This window comes from Gallinula chloropus (genome assembly GCF_964237585.1).
Source record: "Gallinula chloropus genome assembly, chromosome: 5".
Lineage (NCBI taxonomy): Eukaryota > Metazoa > Chordata > Aves > Gruiformes > Rallidae > Gallinula > Gallinula chloropus.
The window spans coordinates 46,140,725-46,168,189 of record NC_140090.1 but is presented as its reverse complement, the minus strand read 5'-3'; the positions used below and the strand labels follow the sequence as shown (position 1 = coordinate 46,168,189).

The window sequence follows — 27,465 nt, the reverse complement described above, 5'->3', positions numbered from 1 at the left end:
GTTTCACTGCACATCATCTAGATCATCCTCTGTGGTGGTGAGGATCAGGTCAGGCCAGCATCGGAGCAGGCACAGCGTCAGGGGTTGCTCTACCTGGACCTGTGGCAAGGCAAACGCCTCCCGTGCGGGACAGGAGGCACGGTAGGGTTCTTCAAGGCACACAAACCCTGTGAGAGGAAAGCAGCCTGACACGCAGGAGGTCTGTCAAGTCTGGAGGGGAGGGAGAAGCAGGAGCAGAAAAAGAAAATGCCACCAACAGAAAAATCACCTCTCTTCTTTTAATTCCTTCTCTAAGCAAATACACCACATCTTCTCCCTCGCAGTCAGTAGCTTTGAAGCCTTTTGTCCAATTGAGAAGGATACCCTAAAAAAGAAAAAAAACAGGTTATCCCGGGTATGCTACAGATCACCCCAAAACCCCTGGAGCCCTCCAAGGGACAACTGCTGAGCATTTCTATCTGATAACCTCCCTGCACTTGCTTACCCCCCCCCGGCCTATAAAAGCACAAAATCACAACACTTCACACAGGTGACCACGGGTCACCTCACACCATGTCTATGACCCCACATTTCCAGGAAATGGCCATGAATATTTATGGTGAGTCGGTATGCAGACTCATAAAGCCCTCAGCTGGAGGAGGAGGCTCACTTCCTCCGTGTATTGACCAACACAGGAAACACATTTTGCTGAAGAACCTGTCTCCTCTCTCAGCCACACTCCAAAGTCTCCATGGCTTGAGCAAGCCTCCTATCGTCAGCAATATGATGGAATTTTTGAGCTGTATATTTGAATGCTGCTCCTGATGCCACTGCCTGCTTCCCTCCTTCCTTATATTGGAATATTTATCTTATTTTCCTAAGACTTAAATGTTAGTCTGTACACTTGATGTTTCAAATGCTTTAGTGTGAGGTTGTATAGAAGACTCTCTGTAGAAAGGAATATATATATGTGTGTGTGGGATGTGAATCTAGTATTGTTGATCACGCTTGGTGTCCAGAGACAAGTGTCTGCCTGCATGCAAGAAAAGGGCTAAGTACGCAGGAAACTATTAACATCTGCACAGGTGGAGCTGGTGGAAGTATGAAGTACGTGGCAGTGATGAAGTTAAACATTAAAGAGAACAAGGGTACACTTGACAGGGACATGCTGTGCGCTACACAGTCACCAACAGGGTGACATAGCTGAGCAGGTCCTGGTTCATCCACCCCACCAGATCATCTGGTGGGTCCATCCATCCCACCAGCATAAGCACAGAATCACTAGGTTGGAAAAGACCTTTCAGATCATCAAGTCCAACTATTCCCATCCTCTACTAAACCATATCCCTGAGCTACTCATCTACCCGCCCTTGAACACATCCAGGGATGGTGACTCAATCCCCCTCCCTAGGCAGCCTGCTCCAATGCCCAATAACCCTTTCAGTGAATTATTCTTTTTCCTAGCATCTAATCTAAACCTGCCCTGGCACAGCTTAAGCCATTTCCCCTTGTCCTATCATGTGTCACAAAAGCAGATTCAAAAGATACTAAGGAACTTACAGCATCCAGACTGGTCTGCTTGCAAGGGAAGGAAAACGTGAAGCCCAGAGGAAGACGTGCGCCTTTTATCCCCATGTAATCCAGGAAATCAGATATGCAGGTAACGATGTGATCAAACAGCTTTAAAGAGAGAAGTCGTGAGTTTGAAGCAGTACCTGCTACACGCTCTTAAAAAGGTATTTAAGAAGTAGCGGAGCCGCCAAAGAGAAACACGAATAACTCACCTCTTCTCCCGTTCCCTGCATCACCTCTATAGGAATGGCATAGATCTTGTTGTGCATCTCAACTGTTCTCCTTTTACCGCTGCGGATTTTCACCAGCAGAACTCTGAAGTTTGTCCCTCCGAGGTCAAGCGCCAGAAAGTCTCCGTTCTCTGTCAGAGAGCATGCATGAGCCTTTAAACAACCATCAGCAAAATCTTTCCCCAGAAAACACTTTGACATAAGATCTCTTCAAAACTCTCAGTTGGGAAGATCTTCGTCGAAGGAGGATTTTAGACACTGCTCTGAGTATTCCAGCTCCACACCCTCCCCCTTTTTTTTTCCTTTTTGGTGTTTTTTGGGTTTGTTTTGTTTTAAACCAAGAAGGGAAATGGGGACCCCCACAACTGTTCCTGAGAGAAAGCAGAAATTTGGCCAGCCAACCTGAAATGCAAAGAACTGTTGTGTGGACAGAGTTCAGATGGGTTTGGGTTAGGAACCCAACACAGTTGTGGTTCTCTCCCCCCTTGATTGTACCTTGGGGCAACGGCGCAGGCTCAGTCCGCCAGCACCAAGCATGAGGTGGGATTTCCTCCTTTGCACAGCTCAGGAGGCTCCTCTTTCACCACGCTTGCCCTCTGCCAACCCCAGTCCCCATTGCTGGGAGCACATTTTGTGTGCTCTCACTCCAGTGCAGGTGCGCCTCTTACCCGTCCCATCTGGCGTGCTGCGGACGAAGGTAGGTAGCATTTTCACTTTGGCAGTCTCGTGAGTCTTCTTCTTCAGCCCCGCTTCCATCTCTGCCCTCATCCTCTTCTTCACCTGCAGCAGCTGCTCATGGGTGAGCTTGAACTCGGCCAGTGTCTCGTCGATGAGCCGATGCTGTTCTGACAACCGGTAGGCCACGGCCGTCACCATCGCTGCTCCCTTCCCGCTGCCGCTCTCCGACAGCAGGAACCGCACTTCCGAGTCAGGCACCAGGCGACGGGTGGTTTTGTGCAAGCGCCGGGCATACCTGCGGGGAGGAGAGGCTGCAAGCCTGCTCTCTGTGTTCCCGCCCTCCAAAATCTGCACTGCCAACACAGACCGACTGTGAGGGTTCCAAGGAGCCGGTTCCTGATTACTAAATAAAAGCCTTTTACCACGTAGTCATCAACCATACCTAAGTGCTGCCTATGTCTCCCATTTCCTTCTCCTGAATTTGGGAGACACGTTCCCAAGTGTGCATAGGCTGGCAGCACCGGGCCATGGGCACTTAAGATTATTTTTGAGGCTAAGATGCACACCAAACCCTGCTAACGGGAACAGGTACACACACAGCGAAAGCGCTCAACCTCTGCCCAGATTTCCACATAAATCTAAACAGCTGTTTGGTTAAAAATGTGGCTTTCAAGACAGGAAAAAACAAGGCTCAGCTGGTTTTTAAAAGGCCACAGAAACCTAAGCATCATTTCCACACCGCCCCACCTCATTTTCCAGGTATATCTTCAGTGGAAAAGCCTGAAAGTCACTAAAAATGGAGTTCAGCGGTGCATTTCAAAACAGCCAAGTTTAAATTTAAAACGGAGATCAAAGTGTACTAATGCAGGTCCCCTCAAAGCCCCGTCCATGGGCACAAAGTAATGCTCTACACAAAGAGGCTCTGAGAGGTCTGTCGAGACCCTCAAGGTATGTACACACACCACCACAGCTTTCACTGATACTGCAGTATCCAATGTTGCTTCTTTGTGGTTTTGTTGGGTTTTTTATACAAATATCACCTTCCTTTTTGCCTAAAGACCCCTCTCCTCCTTTCCAGTAAGCTCCCCATCTCAGACCAAACCCCGATGTCCACCTTTCGGGGTGTCTCATCTCCCACTCAAACCGCAGGCCTGGCTGACATCATGGGGTTACACTCTTGACCCGTCACAAAGCAGAGGCCAGGCAAAGAGCATTAACAGCTGGAGCAGAGGGGACTCACTGCGGATGCATCTTGTAGAGGGAGCCATCGACCCCCACAGTGGTCCGGAGGCGGCCGACCCCTTTGTTATCCCGCAGCTGGTTGAGGATGGCACCCAGCGTGGAGGCTACCAGGTTGGCTGAGCGGAAAGACACGATGGTGCAGACGTGCTGGACGGCGATACAGTCCTCGTGGGATGGCTCCACCCCCAAGCGGGTTAAAATTTCTTTGGCTTTGTTCAAACCTTCTTTGCTCCTGCAAAGAGAGAGCAGTAAAGGGTGCTCCTTACCGGGGGACCTACAAAATGCAGGACAGAGGCACATCCAGCCATGGGTGCCCCTGCCTGGGGTTTAAGAATGGGGTTAGACAGAAAATTTCTTAGATTTCTGGACTGGGAAGCTCCACAAGGTTTAAAATAAAATCCTCTAATGATGCACTGACAGAAACAGCTTTCCACTAAAGCCTGGTGCAATGTGCCACATACAAAAGATGCAATTCCAGGTACTACAGTGGCCTATGGGCAGGATTACTCCCATATGTACCCCTCAGAAGCCTGCCCTCCTCCAAGTTCATTTCCCACATGGCAACAAGCACATCGTGCCACTGGAAACATGTCAAGCAATAATGTCTCCACCACAGACCACGTTTTCATCATGCCAGATGATCAGGTCAAGTCTCACACCAAGTGAGCTTCCTGTACTTCGAAAGCAGAAGCACAAGGCATGGGAGAGGTACCAGCCCCATCGTGCGGAGCTGGGCAACCCCTGGTAGCACAGCACGTTGGTCCAACAGTGCCAGACCCCAAGCACAGAGCAGCAACCCCAGGACAGCTCCATCAGCGCACCCCCAAAAAGTCAGCAATTTCTGTGATGGACCTGGAGGAATCAACCCCTTTTTCCATCACATGGATCCTTAAGACTACAACAAGCAGCTTCTCCTGTCCTGAGCAGGAAGCACCAGCTCTGCAATTCAACACGGGCCTGAGCATAAAGCCACACTTGCTTGCTCACACATCTCACTAAATTAAGGCCAGTGTAAAAAATAAAACCCTGAGTGAAGGTTGCCTAAGTGATTTCACCCCAACGGGTCTCTCTCCAGACTTTTTTATGACCTCATTCAATTTCTGCCCCTTGTGCTGCATCTTCCCAGGTTATGCACAGCCTGAGAGCAAAGTTTCTGGCAAAACTTACCGATGCCCAGCTCGGTAATTTCCCAGATGAAAACACAAGCACATCTTGTCACCGCTAACTGCACTTCATACGTCTTTTTAAAGGACCCTTCTGTCTTGGTAGCATCAGCTGGAAATTTGAAGCTGCACAGGGATTATGCCCCCTCTACTTATAACCAAAGAACTCTTATCATAGAATCACAGAATGGTCTGGGTTGGACGGGACCCCAAGGATCAGAGTTCCAATCCCCCTGCCACAGGCAGGGCCACCAATCTCCAGGCCTGGATCTACACAAGGTTGCCCAGGGCCCCATCCAACCTGGCCTTGAACAACTCAAGGGACAGGGCATCCACCACCTCTCTGGGCAGCCTGTTCCAGCTCTTCAGGGAGCAAGATAGAACTCCAGGGCAAATTTTGCTCTTAATAACTGAATTTGCCTACAGCTGTTTTTCTCACTGCTGTCTAATGTTACTCTGGGCCCACACAGACCTCTGTGGTTAAGAGGAACAGACACACGCGTGTAATGGAACACTTCAGGGTTAAGATGGTCTGCACAGGCAGGAGACAGCCTGCACCATAGGAGTTACTAGCAGTTCCCTCTGCACTGCACCCACGATCAACAGTACCTCTGTAAGTGTGCCCCAAAACAAGAAGCACTTCAAAAAGAAAAGCCAGCCTGCTGACCACAGTACAAGCTATCCTAGTGATGTGAATGTTAAAACCACAGGGGAGACGAGCCAGTAAGTACTGCCCAAAGGGGTGATGACACCATAAGAAACCAACTGCTGCATAGCTCAGAGGTCGCCGTGTAGCACCCGGCACTGCCTACGAGACTGAATGCTCTGCCTTGTCACACTTGTTTTCCTGCTGCCCAGCGATCCCAGGGATACAGCAAGGAGCAACACAAGTATGTGCGAGGGGGCACTAAGCCAGTTCACTGCTGTGTTTAGCTGCAGGGCAGCAACTTCAGAGGATTTGCAAGGAGGGTGAGCAGTAGCACAGTGAATATCCTGCAGATGCACAGGCTGGTAGGCTTTCATAATTCCTCCCAACACAGAAAAAGGAAGAAGGCTCGGGGAGGATGGCAGAGGATATCTCTCCTGGGGGTCCCTCCAGGATGGCTGGGTCTGCACCCGCACTGGAGGATGGCAGCGACCCCAACCCAGGGCATCTCCCCACAAAGTGAAAAAAGATGCTGGAAAATTAACAACAAGGTCCCTGTGAACCCGAGGGTTGAAACGGGAGAGGTACTCACTTTTCTATGGCGGAAACGTGCTTTGTCTCAAACTTCCCTTTGGTGAGAAGTTCAGGGGTGATTCTCCCCTCAAAAAGCAGTCCCTCCTTGGCCATTTTCACCAGGATGAGCCTCACCAGCTCGCCCATGTACAGCCCACTGACCATCTTCTCAAACCTGCAGAAGAGGACAGCAGCAGTCACCCACTGGCCGGTCCATGGGCAGCACCGGGAGGCAGGGCTCAGCTGTGCCACCCCTACCACCCATCCCAAAACACAGCTTGCCTCACCACGGGCAAAGTCGAGCTTTCTTCAACTGCTGAATTCATAACAAGGAAAAGGGAGGACGGCCTGGAAAGGAAAAGAAGCAGAGCTCAACAAATAACTGCCTCACTCACAGCTGCTTCCCAGGATTAAGGGATCCACGGTCAATCTCTCGATCAAACTCGGTCCTGATGTCTTCCAGCGAGCCGTCATCTCCAAAGGCTCCCCACTCAGTGTTGATGCACATCCTGCCCTCATCCCCTTCCACCAGGTCGATGTGCCGCATCTCCTCCATGTAACAAGCATTGGTGCCAGTGCCTTTAGGGAAAGGACATCAGAAGGTGCTAACCAAACAGGCCAGGCAAAAGGAGAAAAGCCACATGCGTGCTGCAGCAGCAATGGGCATTACCAATGATAAGGCCGACTTCGCAACGCTGGTCATCAAAACCGCAGGTCATCATAGTCCCAACAGTGTCGTTCACCACAGCCATGATGTCGGCATCGTAGTCCTGGTGGAGGAGCAAAACATTACTGTGACCGTACGGCTTCTTCAGAAAACATCACTGGGTTTATCAACGGTTTGCTTATTTCAGCTAATTTCACACAGAACGGGGGACAAATCATTTGTCTAAATACAACAGCTCATCTTAAATATCACTTGTTCTGTCTGCCACTTCCATAACCCACGTACCCGAGAAGACGACGAGAGCAGACTAATGCACCAGGCAAACAATAAACCAGCAGCAGTGTGATGCTAGAGTGCAAAGCCCTGCTCTCACGTAAGGAGCCTTAGGTGGGGAAGGAAAGAACTACACGAGGCAGGGAGGAACTCTTGTAGCTCATCACCATGGAGTAATTTGATGCAGTTGCCCAAGGAGTCAATCTAGAAAACATTCCCGAGTTACGTGTTCCTCGTGGAACTCACTTCAAACATCTAGGGGTTTCATTTCAAGTGAAGATTTTAATACAAAAAGCAAACAATGCAAATCAGCTGTCCAAACAACGTGCACTCATTCCTTTCTAGCTCCTTCAGTGTGTTATTCCACCTGATACCAAGTCTCGTGAGAGTCCCTGACTATAGCATTGCTGTTCAGGGACAATGAAACTTGGGCTTGCCCGAGAGGCCACAGCTGCCCAAAGAGAGCAAATACTGCCCAGTTCCCTGTGAATTTGGATGCTGAATAACCTCATCTGGCCACAAGTATTATGCAAACCCAAATTAATTCCACTTCATGCTCCGTGCCTTTCTGTTCGTTTAGATCAGCAACCTGGTCACCTTCACCCTCCATAAAGTCAGGAACGAGACACAGCAGGGAGCACCACAGCTCACCCAATCCGAAACCTCCCTTCTCCTTCCATTCCCTAACCCTTCCCACTCCCACGCAAGGCAGCCGCACAACTCAGCTGAGCCCAGACCATGAGATGAGGCTTCTCAGGAACGGGACATGTTGGTGCGGCTGAAAAGCTGTGGCACTGACATACAGCCCTCTCTTGAGGTGGGGGAGGCGTGTTTTTTGGGAGAGTGATAAAATTGCTGAGGGGTGCCAGGGACAAACCACAACACAGTAACTGGGTTTGGGGCTGCGAGGGAAAAAAAATAAATCACAGTGTCCACACCATAGCAACTCTGGTGTTGCTCCATTTCCCCAGCAAAGGGCGAACCCACACACCTTCACACGAGAAAGCGGCCTCGGTGACACGAAGGGTGGTCCCTGACAGAGAAATGCCAGTTTGCAGGGATACAGAGTTTAAAGAAACAATGAAGTGCGACTCACCCCGCGTTTCTTGATGGCCCTGTTAAGCAGTCTCACAACATCTGCTCCCTCCACGCCACTTGCTTTGAAGCGTTTCGTCCAGGTGATCAGAATACCCTGATAAAACAGAAGAGCAACAGTCAACAGGATGTCACCATAAGACACGAGTTGATTTATTATTCCTGCTCCCCCTCTTAAAAAACAGTTTTTATACTTTAAATGCATCTTCAAGTCTCTTATATGATCTAATGGCCCAACCTGAGGCAACTGGAGGTCTTGGATTCCCACTGCAGTAAGCTGAAAGATGGGAAATTGTTTTCCCCTCCCTTGCTAGAAAATGGTTTTGTTTGCATTTTGTATGCTCAGCCCATTCTTCTCCACGTTACTCCTCGACAGTTTTTCTTGGAAAACCATTTAATCCTTTTGGGCCATGGAAATTGACTGCTTTCAGAAAAAGCTGACAGTGCAGGACTGACTAAAGAGAAGGGATGAGATGTTTGTACATCCAGGGCTCAGATGCAGCAGGGATCAGAGTGATGCACATTTGCTGCCTGAAGTCCCAGTTGCCCGGGATTGTTTCACTGTGGGACTGTGTTTATGGGCTGAAGCAAGTGGTGATGCTGGAAATATGGCAATGTATGTCCCTGACTTGGAGCGTGCATCAAAAAAGAAATCCTGGTATTGAGTTCTGTGCCAGCAAGTGGTCACAAAGAGCCTGCAAAACCCCCCAGGTAATGACTACATCTGATGTATGTGTTTTTCTCTCTATTCAGACAATGCCTGGCTGGGTCACAGCTTTTGGTATGTAAGTAAATAATAAGAAAAGAAGGCAAAAAGCACTGGCAGTAGTCAACAGAAAAGATGACTTAAAATCAGCTCAGCTTTTCATACCCACCACAATATTCACATCTGTCACAACAGGAGCCTGAGAAGCAGACAACCAGAAAACCTGAAGCCTCCAGACACAAGTGGCCATCGCCTCAGGTGTGCGTTTCACAGTATCTCAGCTTAAAATTCAACCACATCTCTTGTGCATTCTCACCTTCCCAACTAGGACAGCCACAGTGCTGCCCTCATTAGCACCATTCAGACACCCTGCAAAGCCCTGTGCTGCTGAGTGGGCACACCGCAGCCCAAGCCCATCCAGCAGGCAGGGCTTCAATGGGACAAGGGTCTCTTATTCCACATAACTTTTATCATTCAGGTCAAACCACGGTGGCAAAGGCCAGCTCCTTGCAGGGTGATGGGCAGCTGTGCTAGAAGGATTTCTGGCTTCACCAGCAAAGCCTTGGGAGCAGGAAAGAGCCCCTGGAGTGTGGCAGGGTTGAGCGGGGTCCAATTGTGCCATGCCACCTTGTCGCCCTTGGAGAAAGCAGGGACCACCCTGCCTCCTTCTGCTCATCAACCATGAGAAACCAGCACCCAGGCATGCACAGCCTCATGGAAACCACAAGTCAGGAACAAATCTGGCCCACAGAATCCAGAAAAACATTTTTCAAACACACAAAATACAAAAAAACTCTCTCTTGAGGGGGCGGGTTGTTTGCGGTTTTTTGTTTTTTCATTAAGAGACACCATGTCCCTTGTATCTTACTATCCTCTTCCACCCTGCCACCACTCACCTCCAAGTCCATTCAGGCAGCCCCAAACCATCCCACAAATGAGCACCTTTCATCAAGCAGCTACAGAAATTGTCTCAAGGGCAACTCAACTCCACAGCCACATCCCCAGCACGACTTTGCTACGGTCACTAGGCCTGAGCCTTACTGTGCACCGTGGCTGCACCAAAACCAACTCATCTCTTCTGAACTGACGCAGGAACAGGCAGCTCCCCATTCTTAACTACATTCAGTTAGCAAGCACCCTTGTTTCCAGCTCTCAGCATCACTCAAGAAGATGAAATGCAATAAAAACCATGCCTCACCCAGCCCTCCTCAGCATCAACATCTGGGGAGCTGTCGCACCACCTTAGTGGCCAGATCCCCACAAGCTGGAAGAGCAGGCCGTGCTTTATGGGCACAACCTCATAGTGTTCCATGTGGATTTAATTTCCCTGCATTTGTGTGCCACACCTCGCCATGGCAGTGCTGTACCAGGAGGCTGCTGACTCATCCGGGATGTAACGAGCCAAAAGGAAGAAAATATCGTGGCATCCTTGTCACGGGAATCTCATCAGCCGCTTTCGACAGCGCTAGTTATTTCCATCCCTTTTTAAAGCACATTGCTTCCAGGAGGTCTCTGCCTGGCTGCCCTCAATGCTGAGCACCCAGCCGATCGCGTGGCTCAGCGCTGCTGCTCAGGGGGAAGACCCTGATCTGGATCTGTGCGTGCACTGGTGAAGTTCAGCAGAATCCAAGCAAATGCTGCTGGTCTGGGTCCTCCCCAGTTACACCCCTTGGAGAGGTGAAAAAGGCTGCACAGGAGGCAGGAAAAAAACCTGTCTGCCATGTTTACACAGTAAACCACAATACTGAGGAACTCAAAACACTAAGGAGCTCACGCAGAGGCAGCAGAAAACATCAGATGCCTCTTCGTCATCTGTTAACCACCTCTTTCAGACAGAAACATAAACACAAACATCAAGTCCAACAGTGAAATACAACGTTTATCCTGAAAATGATCCCTGTCTGGGATACTACTTTCCATGCAGTGTTTTAATAACACAGTAGCTCTTCCACATATTAGGAAAATTGCAAAATCTCCTTACCTCATCGAGCTTGGATTGTCGGCACGGGAAAGAAAATGTAAACCCGACTGGTAATTTCTTGTCTTTGATTTGTTGTTTCTCCATAAAGTCACCCAGACATTCAGCAACGTGATCAAAAAGCTAAAAGAAAGCGAAAAGCATAAAGCCACCATTGTTAAGAGATACTGTTTCAGGGAGAAAGTATTTCAAACTCTGCATGAAAACTGCAGTGGGTGAAAACCCCAACTGCAGTTTTTGTACAGAGTTTGAAATACAAAAGTCATAGCTATGAAAATACTCTTGGGCAGCGCACAAGAACACCTTAATAATCGATAAATTAGGAAATAGACTGTCCTTTTAACGCGCCTAATTCTGCACAGCATCTTTTACACACATGGAAAAATGTTTTTGCTGAAACAGGGGGCACGTGGCTCTTGAGCATGTCATAACCCTTCCACTTAACTCCTAATGGGAATGCGAAAAAGCCTTCTCTTATCCTTTCAGTAAAAGCTAGAAGCATCCCAAAAGAACATTTGGGATCCAGTCCCATGGGAGGTCTACCAAAAGAGTGCCAGGCCTGCCTTGAACTGACCCATACCACAAATGGGCATCAAACTAATTAACAAGCTGTCACCAGTTCCAGAAGATAACCATGCTTCACACTTCAACTCCCTGGGGGAAAAAACAACCCAACCCAACCCTATCCCCAGCATTGATAGGATGAGGCCGGGAAAGCTGACCAGAAGACTGGGAATAATTGAGAGGGAGTACAAAAAGATACCTGTTGGTTGCAATCAGCCCGCGCAGCTTTATTATGAACAATTTGCCAAGTCTCAGAGGGATGGGAAAGCGTTACAGACAGGCTTCAGACACCAAACCGCAGAGGAATATTTTGCTGTTCAAAGCAGGACAAAAAGCCGAACACTACATTTTAACAGAGCATCTAAAGCCCATTCCTAAACTAAGGTTGGGTTTGATTAAGCAGAAGTAGTTTCCCCTGGGAAGATGTTGCCATTCATTGTCCTGGGCAAATTAAGGACGTTTCACTTAAATGGCATGGGAAAGCAGGGTGCGCTGCTGGTGCTTCTGTCAGGCTATTTTCCAGACAAGAGAGAGGGGAAAAAGGAGTAAGGAAAAGAAGAACTACAGTTAGGTAATAAAATGTGATGACTTCTCCAGAAGTTGGATTTGATGATTTCTGTAGGACACGGGGAAATGGCCAGCCTCTTCTCAGTGGTCTGTGGAGACAGGACAAGGGGCAATGACCTCAAGTTGGAGCACAGGAAGTTCCGCACCAATATGCGGAAGAATTTCTTCACAGTGAGGGTGACAGAGCACTGGCACAGGCTGCACAGGGGGGTGTGGAGTCTCCTTCTCTGAAGATATTAAAGACCCATCTGGACACCTCCCTGTGCAACCTGTCCTAGGGAACCTGCTTTGGCAGGGGGGTTGGACCCAATGATCTCTGGAGGTCCCTTCTGACCGCTCCAATTCTGTGAATCTGTGAAATCAAGGAGTAACAGGAGCATATGTTTTTATTATGCTTTCCACCTGAAAGTATCTTGGTAAATACTCAATCCTCCTAAACTTTTAGCTGCCCCCAGGATTACCAGCAACAACCAGGGGCCAACCTCAAACCCCTCAGGAGCTCAGAGAGCAGGAAGCAGCAATATTGACTATGGATGCTGTGACAAAAATCCCTCTTTGCCCAATAAACCACGACTGCGCAGAGGGAAAACCAGGACCCGCTTCTTAAGTCCAACTGCAAAAGATCCCTGGGCATTCCCAAAGCGCTCCAGAAAGTGCACCCATCTGCTGGTGTCGGCCTGTGCGGTCCCGGCACAACATGCTGATGCTCGCCTCCCCTCCATGAGTTAGCGCACATGCTTGCTGCCAGTGAGTCATCAGGGCCCTGGGCTGGTTAGTGGGGCACACGCGCGTAACCTGTGCCGTGCCGCAGCCTGCACAGGCAGAGGTGGTTAACTATTAGCTGCGTTCTTGACGCTACAGTAGCAATGTCGAGTCAGTAATGCATGGGCTGGCTGCGCTGCTGGTTTGAATACAGCACGGAGGGAAAGCACCGCTCGGGAGGAGAAAAGGAAGGGAGAGAAGCATCTGCCATTGACAGGCCTAAGATTCTTTCGCAAGGAGACTCAAGGAGGCGTCTGTATGTGCCCCTGCCTGTATCAACAGCCAAACCTGACAAAAGCTAAGTGACTCTGACAGTAGAGGCAATGTGATGTGTTCCTGTAGATTTCATTAAAGTAGGGCAGGCGGATTGCGGAAAAACCCAAACTCCTGGCCACCCATGGCTGTGCCACCCAGAACAGCGTGAGCCCAGTATCTTATCGAGTCAGGGATGGACAGAGGGAGCACCGCAGCAGAAAGGAAAGGGCCGATCAGATTTTACACTTTTATAGGCCTTTAGGTGGCGCAGCCACGAGATGCTGTGGCCATAAAGTTGCCTGCTCAGGTTGGGCTCCAAGAAGTCTCCACATGGATGCACTTGGCTGGCAAGCAGCAGACTTTGGCAAGCAGCTGGAGACCTGAAGTCAAGCTCAAGCCCCTGAAAGGGGAAAGATTTAAAGAGCAAGGAAACCACAGCTTCAGCTTTGAAGAACAGCTGCAAATCCATCACTTACCTCCAGTAGCGGCAGAACACAAAGAGCAACACCAGAATCAAGCCTCAAGCACGCTCTCGTTCACTGACCTGACGAGGAAGTCAAGGCTTCTTACAAATTCTAGAGCTGCTATTATGCAGTGAAAGTCAATGAGTGTTTTGCCCTTGACTTTTGCCAGGGAACTGATTCTGACCAGCAAAACCGTCAGCCCATGACTGACAGATAGGCAAAAATAGAAGTTTGAATGCAATGAAGCAGGAAATAGCAAAACGAACCATGCTAGTGAGGCATGAAGCCATAAACTGCAATCCCTTCAATAAGCTGATTAGGTATTAGGCTTTAGGAGTATAATTCACTGAAGTTAATGACACAGTGTGCTGAGAAACATGGCAGTAGCCTACCCTGCACAGTCAGTTCAGTCCAAGTATTCCACTCACCTGACTCAAGAGATTTCATAAAACCTCAACTGTACACAGCAGCCAGGAAGAACCAAATCAACACCTGCCTGTGTACCTCTCAGGCATCTGCCATGCTGCCCTGGGAAGTCTCACAGCAAGCGTTGCGGGACAACTTCAAACCAAGATGCTATTCTGATGATGCTTCCAGTTCTCCTCCTCTTTTCCCAGTACTTAAATGCCAGAAGTGAGTGTCCCCACAGGGTCAGTGAAAGCCTTGCTCACCTCTGGGTTTAAAAGCCATGACAAAGCCTATCACAGTCTGAGCTACATGCTGCTGAATCCCAAATGGTCTCTAGATATTTAAAAATTATAAAGTAAGCATGACAAAGCCTCGGGAAAGAATGCAAACCTGACGTCTCCTTTCCTGGCTTCCCCTTACCACCCTTATCAGGGTCTCCATCAAGCCTCATCTTACGTCAGCCTGCCTTGCCCCCCAGAACAGACACCTGTCACACCCCCCAGGGTGTGCAGGCAGCTGCTTGTGGCTCTCCACCTCCCAACACACTTCTGTGGACAAGTGACCCCACACTCCAGACCTGCAGCCACCCAACTTCCCAGCCCCTACTAGCAACAAGCAGCCCAGCTACCCCCCAGAACCACTCCATGGGAAAGCCGCTGCACAACCTTTTGGCAAGATAACAAAGAAGTAACATTGGGAAGAGTCTTTACAAGGAAAGCATTTTACTGCTGTGGTTCAGCCACCACAGCATCGGCCGTGGTACTACGTGCAAGCCACGGTCACCACCTTGCACCCACTGCAGCGTAAGAATGCAGCGGCGGCTACTAGACACACACATCAAAGGTATTCAGGTGACTACGGAAGAAAAAAATAATTGAGGGCAGAAATGCTGTTTCCACAATTTTTTTTTTTTTTTAATTCTCCTGAAACAAGCTATGAGCTCCCCACAGGTGTCTCATGCTCCCAAACCGCACCTTGTTCCAGCAAAAAGCGTAACGCACCCTTGCTTTCTCCAGCAGTGAAAATTACCTGGTTTGCCTTGCCCTGACATGGAGACAAACCTGTTAGGCAAATATCCGTTGTAACCCACTTTCTGATCATAAAAAGGAAATTGAGTCTTCCAAAGAGCCCAACGTGAAATCCAATCAAACAGATCAAATCTTTTCTACTCTTGGAACGTTAAAGGAACCCCTATCATTTATTCGGCAAACATTAAGTTGAGGCTGTGCCAAAACATTCTATTGGCTTCCTGTCATTTTCCTAATGTACTTCTCATGAATGCAGAGTTGCTCAGACTGACAGGACAGTCTGTCATGGGTGTTTCCACCCCTCATCTAACATTACGGCTGCAGGGCTGGTCATGTTCATTGCTTATGAAGAGTACGTGGTTTCCCTGCTCTCCACTTCCTACCTTTGGAAAGTAACTTTACTTCACAAGTCAGAATCTTTATTTCCAGGCCATCTTTTCCCTAACTGAGCTAAAAGCCTCCCATGCAATGACAGCAGATTTGCAGCATCCATGCGTGCTCCGTTACACTAATTTCATGCTTATTTATGGCAGGGGGTTGGAACTAGATGATCTTTAAGGTCCCTTCCAACCCAAACCAGCCCGTGAGCCTATGACGAAGAGTTGTAGTTGAGCCTGCGTACACCGTGGGTACAACTGCTAAGACGCTACAGTCACTCTCCTGGTGGTTTTCCCAAACAGCAGTGTGAAAAGCAGCTAAGTCTTTTGAAAGACATCCTAAGAAAGAGGTGCTTACCCGCGTTCCGCTGCCATGCATGATATCTTCAGGCGTGTTATAAATTTCACTTTCCATTTGTACCGTCTGCTTCTTCTCATGCGATACCTTCACCCGCAGAATTCGGAAATACGAGCCGCCAAGATCCAGTGCAATGAAATCTCCTTTCTCTACATGGAAAACAAGACACAAATGATTAAAAAACTGTATGCGACACAAACCCGTTGAATATAACGCATCAGCAAGTGTCCAGCGCCTACAGCAAGGAGGTTCTAGCCGTGGGGCACCCACATGAAGCCTTAACCCAATCCCCCACAATTTAACGTGAAGCTGGTGTGATGGCAGCGTCAATCACCGTTAACGTGCAGGCGGCTGCAATGGGGTTTTATCCAAAAAGAATGGACTAGTGGTGGGCAGCCTTTACACCCAGATCTCACAACGAAGCCGGCAGAGCGATGATCTTGGGAGAAAGCCAAAAAGACCTTGACAACAGAGACAGTGAGAGGAAGGGATGCCAGAGCCCCGATGAACAGCCTTCTGCTGTGTCGCTTTGGGAAGTAACAAAGAAGGGTGGCTGGACTGTGCGCTGCTCCACAGTCAAAGCAGAAATCACTTATTCCACGCCTGGAAGCGGAGATTCACTGCCAACTGCAGTCAGACTACAGAAGCCAGAGAAATGACGGGCTGACAAGTCATGGGGCGGGCCTGCACGCTGTGGGAGTTACACAGGAGCTGTGATCCCTCGCAACTAAATACCTCCCCCAAAGAGCGAGGGAAAGAGTTAGGATACCTCCTATCTATCTCGGTGGTAGGGAGATATTTGGACTTGAAAGGTCTGAAGCCAAATCCTCCGCCTGCCCGCTCGCCTCCACAGACTGCAAGGTGTAATCCAGGTGACAGAGGCGCGTGGCGCAGCTATCAGAGGAATGACGCTTTCAGCAGCCCCCGGAGAGCAAGGCAAACAGATCTGACCAAGCCGCTCAGGCTATCTCTCCTTATCAAAGAGGGAGCAAACAAAGGCGGCGATCGATAAAGTCCGCTAAAGGGCTAATATTTAGGGACGCTCGCGCGCTCAGGCTGCTGTTAATCAAGGAGGCTCTTTGCAAGCATCCCTGCTGACACACAGCATCCCTGGGCTTACCGAAGATGCTTGGAGGGCAGCGAAGCAGAGGTGTGTGGCACCTTCCCATCACAGCTTCCTCATCGATTTGGGCTTTTCTGCGCCATGGCAGGATGAGCTGCCTCCTGCACACCCCGCACCGCCGAGGCGCACTGCCTGCCCCATCCTGCAGTGTGCACTTCGGCCCGTTCTCATTCCACCTTCCAAGTACAACCTATGGCTTTGGGAAGGCTGCTCCCAACATCACCTCTTTTCCATTTCTACTGACATTCAACGTGGAAAGGCCTCAGGCAGTGGGGCAGAAAGGTGACTTTTGATGTGTTAACCTCAAACATCAACTCAGTTCTCAGAGCCTTCCGACTCCACGCTGCCACCGAAGCCTTGGGTATGCATTTTATCCTCAAGGACCTACAGACCCAGAATTGTCTCTGAGATTATCCCGCCAAGCTCCTAAACTCTCACTTTGTGAACTGCTCCCTCCTCATCACCCCACGCACCTCCAGGATCCCCATCCTGCTCAGTAAAGCCGATTAACTGGACAGGGTGGTCCCTTGGGGCAGGACCTCTGTCAGGAACAGCCTAAGAGAGGCAAAGACACTACAGAAAAGCCCCGACAGGTTTCCAAGGTTGCAGCGTAACACAGAAACAAAACACTGCCCTGTGAGAAATTACAACCAACAACCACATCTGTCCAGAAAAACGTGGCAAAACATCAGCTGGAGCCCAGAATTCCTAAAAATCATCCTAGTTTTACTGCATTGCAATGTGACTTCTCTTTCTCGTTGCTTAAGACATGAGCAAACTCACGAGTTTGCCAAAACACAGACCTCACAGTGCTTCCCTATCTGTTTCTGAGCAGCAGGGCTTTAAATGGTGCTTTAATGCGTGAATGTACCCAAGCTGTAGATGCAGTTCCCTTTATCTGGTTGAGCATAACAAATTCCGTAACTCATAACCCACCACCCCTCCCTTTCACCGCAATAAGTCCGGAAGCAAAATATTAACCACAAGTGTCTCATTAAGCCAAATACCCAAATAAGCTTTATCATATGGGCATCACTTGTTGAATGCAAGCCATTACCTCTGATAAATAATGGAAAAATCAACACTGGGCCAGATGGTCCTTTTTCAAGCCTAAATGAGCCTCGGTACGTACCTAAACAAACACCGCTCTTCCGAAACGCCTTCCCCAGCAGTAAGTTAAGAGATTGGCACGTTTGATATCCAGCATCACCAAGCTCACCACTCAATAAAATTCATTAAGGATTATCCTTTTCAGTTAAAAAGAACCTCGAGCTAGAACATAAAGCCCTCTGCATCAAACCTGAATAGCACCATTTAATCTATGCTTTGTAACACCAAGATCCAACACCAAGGTCTCCCAAGTCCCCCAAAATTATTACTCGAAAGCTCCTCGTTGATAATGTAAACGAGCACAGGTCTGAAAGTAAGCAAACAGCATTTTTCTGAAGAGTCAGCTCTCATAATAATAATCAGACTCAGAGGAAAGAGCTTACAAGGCAGTAATTAGAGACGGGCCAGAGAAAAGGGCAGGCTTTCAGCCTCTGGCTTTTTGTGGAGGGACAGCTGAAGGCAGGAATTGCCATCAAGCTGGGAGCCGAACCCACGCTTTGGGAGCAGCAACACAAGCACACGCGTGAGAGACCCCCCTACCCTCCATCCCAGAGCAGGGACGGGGGCTCCCCATCTGCCCTGCCCACACCTGTGGGGCAGCTGAGACGGACAGACATGGCAAGCATGTGCAAGCGAGTTGGGGAAAGAAATGCCATGGCACCCACTCCAGCAAGCATTGTTCATGCCCAGGGTCAGAACATGGCTTTTCCAGGCCAGTAATGGAACGGCTTTCCTGTGTTTTTAACAGCTCTCTGAGGAGATATGGAGTGCACATACAGGTAGCTATCACGTGATTGAGAAATCGTCCGGGGCACCGTGCTGCCGTACGCTTCTAATCCATGCTGCAAATAGGTACCTGCAGCGTGCCTGCTCCGGAGAGGGTGGCAGGAGTCAAACGGGCGCAGGATCAAGAGCTGAGCACAGCCCGCACAACACACAAGGTTGCTTTTTCAAGTAGGCATGTCATACATGATCTGAAACTAATGCCTTGACATACAGACACGCATACACTCATTCCCAGGATACCCACTTCTCCAGCTCATGCTCAACCCCAGCAATGTCTCTCACTTCTCCTGGCTGGGTGCAGATCCCCTTTTCCTTGTGCCACACTGCATCTCAATTTCTCCTCAGTTTATGCCATGGAACGAGTTGCAAAACTATCTGACTCACTGTAAGCAGCTTGGATTTATGAACCTGCAGTGCCTGACAGACCAGGGTTCTGGGGACAGATCTACTCAGCTGAACTCAAAATGCACTTGAAGGAAAAAACAGGGATTTTGGAGTTGGTAAAAATGCTGGGAATCCACACAAAAGCCCTCAAAAGCCACTTCATCACCTGAAAACCCTTCAAGCAACCTCTGCCCGTGCCCCAGCCGTGAGCAGCAGCTTCTGGCTTTCTCAACAGGCTGTGAATTTCAACACAACATTTCAACATAACAGCCACCAAAAAGCAGGATTCAAGTTTGTTCTCCCTTGTTCAGTTGTTTGGTCTTTTTTAGACAGAGAACGATGTTTCAATTAAAAAGCTTAAGGTGGTAGAAAGCAACAGCAAAGCAGAGCTATCGCAGATTTCCACCTGCCAGACAGTGCCAAGCACCACAAATCACCAGGCTTCGCGTTCTTCTCACCCAGTGAATTCTTCATTTTAACTCAAAAAAAACCCCAAAAAGTGCCTCAAAACAGGTAACCAGGTTACGCAGTTCTCCATTTCTACACACAGGGACATAATTTGTGGTAGGCACCAATCTACAGTTCCCCAACTCCTGCTACATGAGAAGAAAATCCAGCGTAATAATAAACATTATTATATACTGTTTATAAACGTACACGTTTTGCTTTATAAGTACTAAAATAAGTAAACAAATACCATTGCAACATCTTCCTGCTTTCTGACAGGATTTCATGCCACTCTTACCAGGTTCAGTGAGCATGGAAAAACCAAGTCCTACACGTGGATGGAAAAAGCTCAGCCTGCCAGAGGAGCAGGAGCTTTTAAGCTGTACATACACTGCAGCCTCCTTGAGTTCTGAGAGTCTGCCCTAAGACAGTCCACAAAAGGCAAAACGAACACCAGGGAACTCAAATTCAGCACATAACGACTCACACTTCTATGGGGGAAAGAACGAAGGGGGAGAAGGGATGTGGAGTCAAACAGCAAATGTCAAAAAGCCTATGTATTTGTTAAGACTCCAGGTCACATGAGTGGGAAGGGCATAAATTGAAAGCCTTCTTATGTGAAGTACGGATTGTTGGCAGACAAATCTCAGTGTAAATACATTGATGGGTGGAGGAACGATGGCCAGGAAGGGCTCTTCCGTTGCCATCAAAGTGGGTTTTGACACCGGAATCACAAAATCCTCCAGCATCTGTGGGAACACACGGACGCAGAGGGCAAGCTCTCTTTGAAACAGTGTCTGGGCTCGCCAGAGAGCAAATCACTCTTGTCCTTGGTAGCACACAGTATATTTCTAACTGCTTTCCCACGAAGCACACCATATTTGATAAGGAAAACAAATACTCGGCTCCTTACCTGAACCATCAGGAATGGACCTCACAAACGTAGGAAGCATCTTCACTGCAGCCGTTGGGTTAAAGTCTCTGGAGAGGCCGTTCTTCATCTCTCTCCTGAAGCGAGCCATAATGTCTATCAGAGTTTCGTCAGAGAGCCGCATGGCGTAAAGGTATTTATCAATCTGGGGAAAAAAGGACAAAAAACACCACCACAGAGTAAATTCTTCCCCAGTGCTCTGGCCAAGCTGACAACACAGCCACACACTTCGCATGCCTCGTCTCGTGACTCAGAATCAAGGAAAACATGCAAGTCCTAGGACCTGCATGAGCTGAAGCCCACGCCGTCCTTCTGCCTTCCCAAGGTAAGACCCAGTCCCACATTGCTCTGCCTCCTTCTCCCTGCACAGAACAGGTTGCCCACAGCCTCTCCTGACTGTCTGGGGAGAGGAAGAAACTAAAAACCCCTTTCTTTTGGCACCTCGTCCCAGCGGAGGCAATGTAGGTGTTGCTGCAGGCCATGGAGGTGCCTTGTGTTTAAAGCCTTTCATCGGGAAAGACTCACCACAGTGGTTTCAGGACTACCACCCAGGCTGAGAAATTACTTCTGTGTACCAAACCATCTTCCACAGAGCTAGGCTGCGGGTAGGTAGCATCTTCCTCCCCAAGATAAAGTATCAAATTAAAAGCTGCTGACTTCTCCCTTGCTGCTTCCCAAGACAGGAACTTTCTTTACCTCCCTGGAAAAAGAAGGCGGTGCCAGTTTTCCAATAATACTGCTGTCCATAACATTACACCCATCTTCACCATCAGGAAGAAGAGCGAGGGATGCTTTGATGATTCAAAAATACAACTTAGTCTTGGGGGGGGGGTTCTTGCTAAACACAGGCGTCCCACCCCTTGGACCACAGCTGCCAGTCTGTTCTTGCCTTGCTTCATTTTCTGCCTTGGAAATTTGGTTCTGCCAACAGCTCAGGCCTAAGCCACACCTTTGCAACACTTTTGCTTCCAGCTCAGCAGGGCCAAGAAAATAAAACCCTGCCCATGATTTCCGTCCTCAGCACAACCAGAAAAGCTACCTGATGTTACATCCCAGGCCACCTCTGCGCCGAGGCCCCCGTGCCTCCTTTGTGGCCCTGGAAGTCTTGAGAGCAGCAACTTATCTCACGCAAGGGCTCTGTATACCGAGGGACTTTGAGACAGGAAGCAACGAACAATGCCATTCGTGAAGGAAAGGCAGACAATCAAAACATAATTAAACCCTAAAGCGACTGTAAAACCAGCGCCAATTTAATTGCTCCTGCAGAAAATACTTCTGCCTGCACACAGTCAAGATCTGCACCGAAGATAGAGTATCACCCCGAGCCAGGCACCCTCCCACTGTGACCAAGCATTTGGAGAGCCGAGGGAGGAAGGCGTGGACAGACGGCGCTGCTGGGTGCAGCTACCCAGTCTGATCCCAGACCGCAGGGTCAGGGTCGGGGACAAGCAAGCCCCCGCTGCAGGGCCGCAGCCAGAGGCTACGCAAGCTGCCAAGCTCCCGGTACCATCACCCACAGAGGGAGAGCAGAAGACACGGCAGGCAGGAAGTTAACAGTGCAACAAAATGATACCATGCGTTTGCTCCACGAACCGGTAGAATGATGGTGCAGGCGGAAGAGTTTGAGCTCAGGTTCTCCGTTGCAGAGGAGAAATGCGAGACCCCCAGGACAGCATCCCCACATCCCAGCTGTGTCCCGTGCCGCCCCGATGGGCTGACAGCCCTGTCGCAGAGACAACCACAACCAGCCACTGGTGTCATTTCACTCCAAGAAGAAAAACCCTCGCTGCAGCCCCAAAAGGCGTGGGGACGGATGCAGAAGAGGCTGGCGTCGGCCCAGGCAGGACAAACCTCCACGGCAAACCCAGCCACAGAGTTTCTTTAAACAGAGACCGTCAAGTCATGATGTCAGAGCATGAGGTTATTCCCTTTCAAAGGGGGGTTAAAAAAAAACAACAAAACTCTTAAGGCTGAGCTTTCAGCAGCCCACGCTGACGCTCAGAGGCCCGATTCCCCAAATCTCCCAGTGAAAACTACGCTAACACATCATTCGCACAGTCAGACTCCACTGTACAACGAAAATAGCCCTCTACAAAACCTCACTGCTGCATCCTCCTCCCAAAAACAGGGCTGAAGGATTCCCCCCACCCCCCCACCCAAAAGCCCTGTTTGTAAACGCAGCCTTTAGCGTCTGCACAGTCCAGACCAGACAAGCCCGTTTCCCCCACCTCTGCCCCTGTGCTACTCACAGCAGCCAGGGAAAACGGGAGGGAGGGCTCTTTTTTTCCTCCCATGAAAAAAACCAATGAGCGCTGTCAGCGCCCTTACATAATTGGGCTGGACCCTCCTGCACGCAGGGAGCATCACCTCGCGTTGCATCGCGTTGCATCGCGTTGTTGTGTCGCATCGAGGCCATCTTCACCGCTGAGACTCACGGGGTGGGAGGGGGGGTGGGGATGAGGGGGGAGGGGGAGATGGGCAGTAAACCTCAGCTTCAAACAAAAATCCCTCCAGTGTTACAGTTTCCAAAACTAAAAGTAAAAAATTAAGCAGGGTTTGGGGTGTGTCCCCCCCAAGCCAGGCAGGAAAGGGGTTAGCCATCAGCAAGAGGAAAAGCGCTGCTCTCTGGCGCTGGCAGCACGGGCAGCCCTCTGAGGGAAAACCCTCCACAGACAGCCATAAATAACTGGAGGGGGGGAGCCAGAGGCTGGATTATGGCATGGAGGTTTAATAACTCCCTGCTCTGCCTGCAATAAAAGCCGATCAGAAAGCAAATCTCAGCCGTATCTGGAGGGAAGTAGTGGAGAGAAATGGGAGCTGCCGGCAGGTCAGCCAGCCCCGCTGAGGATCCCATGGCAGATGGGTGCCAGGCCTCCCCGGGAGATGGAGGACAGAAGGAGCAATTTCAGGCAGGTGATTGTGTGGGCAAGGAGCAGAAAATGATCCTGCATTTAGCTGTCATCTCAAGAGTCACATCCCCAGAAAGGGCATCTTCCCAGAGTACCACTACGGGAGCCCTCCCAGACCACAAGCACGGGGTGTTTTGGTTTTCCTTTTCTTAAAAAACAAACCCCCCAAAAAAACAACCCGCCCCCCAGAAAAATCCCCCAAACACCCTCAAAAACACCCAACCAAAAACCAGACAGACAGAATCCGTAAGCAATTTGTTGTAAATTGTATTTCATAATCTGAATCAGGCGCGCGCCATGTCTCTCAGTCACACAGGAAAGATGCTTTTCGTATTTGGGGAACAGAAGTTTCTGAAAATCCAGCCATCCAGGCAGCCTCCATGGGACGTCAGGAATAATTATAAGTTGCTTAATGAGCCAGGCAGCGCCAACAGTCATTCCTTAACGACGGGTCTCATTCCCGGACACTGACAACAGTCGATGGTATCCAAAAACAGAGCACTCCCACAACAATTTCAGAAGTCATTAGCACCTATGTTACTGACACAGGCTTTGCACCAAAACCCTTCAGCGTGTAAACATCTTCCGCACAGAGCTAATTGTACTCCACATTCCTTTCAGCATCCCAAAGATCCATCAGGAGCCAAGGTGTGCCAAAACAAGTTGCTCAGACACCCTGAAACTGTTCATGCTTGCTTATGGCTTATCGGATTGGTTCCTAAAAAGCTTTTATACTGCCAGGTCACCACCATGAGGTCTACGTCCATCTACCGCCGCTACATCCCATTCCATCATGTTATTTTCAAGGTTAAACGACATTTTAAATGCCACTCTTGGATTGCAAGATGCTTTTTCCTGCTCTCTCACGAGGTAATACAACCAAAAAGGGCTTGTTGCCGGGACTGACAGAAACCTGGCAACACCTAGAAGCTCCCTGAGCTGGGGCTAGCCACGGCAGGTACGAACCTGTTGGAAACAAAGGTACTCAAAGGCAGTTTTATAAAAGCTCCCCAAGCCCAGCGGCGCAGATGCCAGGGATGCTCTGTGGCACCCGCGCCCACAAAATCAGTTTTTTGGAGAAATCGAGGCCTCCGTTCGAGCTGTACAAAGTCCCTTGTCACCTGGAAGATCACAAATGTCCAGGGAGCCGATGTTTTCAGAAACTTCTAGATAATTTATCCTGCTTGGAGCAAAACCACGTGGCCTGTTTAAATGGCATCATACATCACCAGCACAGGGCACCATACATCACCAGCTTGCTTATGCACAGTAGGTCACCTACAAGTGCATGCATATGTGGTTTCACAGAAAAATGCCCCCTTGCAGGGGGCTGCGGAGCCACAGAGCTGCCAACACTTGCCCAACCACTCACATCTCCCCCGCTATGCATCCACCCTGCCTATCCTCCCTGCTCTCCAGGACTCATCTTGAAAAATGTTCCAGAAACTGTCAAGGGCGGGGGGAAATAAATAAATAAATAATGCTGAAACTTAAGGGAGTGTCTAAAATCCATCAAAACCAGTACGGCATGCTGCTTCCACATACGGGCATCCCAAGGACCTGAAACCACCAGCCCCATCTGCATCCCTCAGCAGGGATCCCACCACAGAAAGGCAGCACTCAGCACTAGTGCCACATGGGGATGGGAACCCCAAAAAAGGACAAAACAGGGTCACAAGGGAGGAAGGACATTCAGCCTCCAAGTGGAGGCTCCTGTAACAAATCCGTTCCCAGATTCGCCTCAACAGTGCTTTTAACTCTTTCACAGCCCTCCCATGGCCCACAGTAGCATCCTCAAGGTGACCCGCCACCTGTGCCGCCAAAAGCCGAGACCGGTTCCTGCCAGGGACCAGTGAGGCAAAGGAAGCAGCAGGAGCCCCGTGGGGCAAAGTGTTGAGTAGGGGGCAATGCCTCGGTCGGCAGCCCCCGGCTGCAAACAGTATGTACAGCAGCAAGTGCTGCTCTTCCGGAAGCAGAGAGGAGAGGGAGGGACCTGAAATGAAGCCATGCAGGCACGTATTCCCATAAGCGGCACGCCGAGACGGAGCGCAAGCCCGTTTGCCCCATGGGGTCCCAGGAGAGGAGCCCACTGGCTCCCAGCAGCTGTGGGGCAGCAGAGCCTCCAACTGCTGCAGAAACCCTCCCCATAGGGTAGACAAAAATAAGGGGGCTCAGTATCTGTTCTGTGAGTATATAAACAAGGAAAAGATGTCTTGCATCATTCCCAACCCAGTAGCCTGCCTTTTTTCTTAATTTTATTTTTAAATTATTTTTTCTTTTTCAGACAGCCCCCCAGCTGACCCATAAGAATGCTTTACAGCTGCTGCCAGGCCACACCATTTCCCATGCCGCCAGACAATAGCCGCCTCATGGTGCCAAACCAGCCCACAATAAATAACCCCTGGGAACAACCCCAAGTTTCCCCCTTCCTCGTGCCTCCATGCTCCCACCACGCCTTCCCCATGCGGCACTTTCACTGCCCCTCTGTCAGCGCCCACCCTTGGGCTTATCTTGGGTTTCTAAATATAACAGGGGCGGCAAGACAGAGAAGGCCTTACCTAGACATGCCTGCCTGGTGCCAGCAGCAGCACCAGCGAATCTACTGGGAAAAGGAAGAGAAGGGGCCTGGGGAAAAGGGGCAGCCACGTACGCCAGGCGACAAGATGCTGAGAGCTGCAGGCCGTGTGCAGTGTTCAGCTCCTTGTGAGAACAGCTGGGTGGAAAAGCACAAGACCCAAATTGCGAAAGGAGATGTGGAAAACGTGGGGTGCTGTCTGGGGCTCCCTCCGACAGAGGAGTGGGTGAGGATGGATCACCCCCACACAGAGAAGCTGAGGTCTCCCTGGGCACAGCCCAAAGGCAGGAGGTGCTCTCCTCCAGCCGCGACAAGCCCTGAGACAGCTACAAACCAGCCCTGCTAACACCATCACCAAGACTTCCCCAAAATATTTTAGGGACACTTTCCGCAGGCGCTCAGCCATGCGCCTAGGTGGGTCAGGCGGCACCATGGAGGAGGCGGCGGCAGAGGGGAAGCCTCTGCTTCCTGACGTCAGCCCGGCTCCGTGACAGGGCTCGGTGATATTTGCAATCGTTTTTCCTGGATTTGTGTCCCCACATTCCCTCACCCCAAGCTCTCTGCTCCCTGCAGCTCCGCCAGTACGCTCAGCCGGGGCCGAACTGCTCGAGTCGCGCTCTGCAGCCGTCTCCTTGGGGCAATACTACATCCCAGAGCTATTCCGACCGTACGGCGACGGCCGCCAGACGCCAAAGGAAAGGCAGCCCATACAAACACTTCTTTTTAAGCACAACTGACAACCACTTCCTGAACATTCAGGAGCTGTAGCGACACATGACTCAAAAGCTACCTGCCCTTCATCTTCCTCACCCCCACGCCAGAACAACAGATGCCCGCAAGCACCCTGGGGAAGATGTAGTCCCCTCTCTCCAGGGACGCCCGGAAGGATAAATCGCCATCACCACCACCATCCTCATCGCCAAAGCCCCACCGCGTGGCCCTGACTCCTGCACGCTTGGCCAAGCTGGGTTTCCGCGGCCTGACAGGCAACGATGGGCATCACCCACACCCAGCGCTCTCCTTAACTGAAACCCCACTTTGCTCCCTACGTGGGCGAGTGGGGGGGGGGGGGGAAGGGGGGCAGGGGAGGCGGGGCTCTCCGGGGAGCCATACGTCCGAGCTTCAAATCCATCTTATTCCCCCTGCTTCCGCAGCAGGGTCGCTATGGGGACAAAGCAACAAAACCCAAAGGGAAAAAATAAAATTAATAAAAAAAAATAAATCCACCCCAAAAAGCAGCGACGCGGCCTGGGGCGCGGGGGGTGCAGCAGGTTGCGGTCTACCTTTTTGACCTGATCCTCCTTTAGCTCCGTGAAGTAGTAGGCGAGGAGCTGGGCGGCGATCATCCTGCCGGCTGCAGCGGGCGGCTCAGCGCACGCAGCGATGCGGCGCCCGAGGATGGCCGCGCCGCCGCCGCAGCGCCTCCCCTTCCTCCTCCTCCTCCTCCTCCCGGGCCCGGCCCCGCCCGCGGCCCTGCACCCCCACAGCCGGGCGGGGACGTGGCGGCGGCGCGGTACGGAGCCGTCTCGGGGTTATTTCTGGCAGGCGGAGGGAGGAGGAGGAGGAGGTGGTGGTGTGGGAGGGCAGTTCCTTGCCATGCTCCAAAAGGGTCTTT

General features: G+C 50.3%; 1 protein-coding gene across 2 annotated transcripts in view; it reads right to left on the bottom strand.

Moving 5' to 3' along the window:
- The window catches only part of HK1 (hexokinase 1), a gene marked incomplete at its 5' end in the record, with an annotated part of 37,480 nt that extends 10,284 nt beyond the window's left edge, over window positions 1-27,196 (bottom strand). For both annotated transcript variants that reach the window (XM_084265691.1, XM_084265692.1), the window contains 13 exons: window positions 269-364; window positions 1,540-1,659; window positions 1,764-1,912; window positions 2,450-2,754; window positions 3,700-3,933; window positions 6,103-6,258; window positions 6,479-6,662; window positions 6,754-6,853; window positions 8,120-8,215; window positions 10,806-10,925; window positions 15,586-15,734; window positions 20,349-20,511; window positions 27,134-27,196. In XM_084265691.1, the coding sequence (XP_084121817.1) occupies window positions 269-364; window positions 1,540-1,659; window positions 1,764-1,912; window positions 2,450-2,754; window positions 3,700-3,933; window positions 6,103-6,258; window positions 6,479-6,662; window positions 6,754-6,853; window positions 8,120-8,215; window positions 10,806-10,925; window positions 15,586-15,734; window positions 20,349-20,511; window positions 27,134-27,196 (1,935 nt within the window). The remainder of the gene's footprint in view (window positions 1-268; window positions 365-1,539; window positions 1,660-1,763; window positions 1,913-2,449; window positions 2,755-3,699; window positions 3,934-6,102; window positions 6,259-6,478; window positions 6,663-6,753; window positions 6,854-8,119; window positions 8,216-10,805; window positions 10,926-15,585; window positions 15,735-20,348; window positions 20,512-27,133) is intronic.
- Window positions 27,197-27,465: the final 269 nt, after the last annotated feature.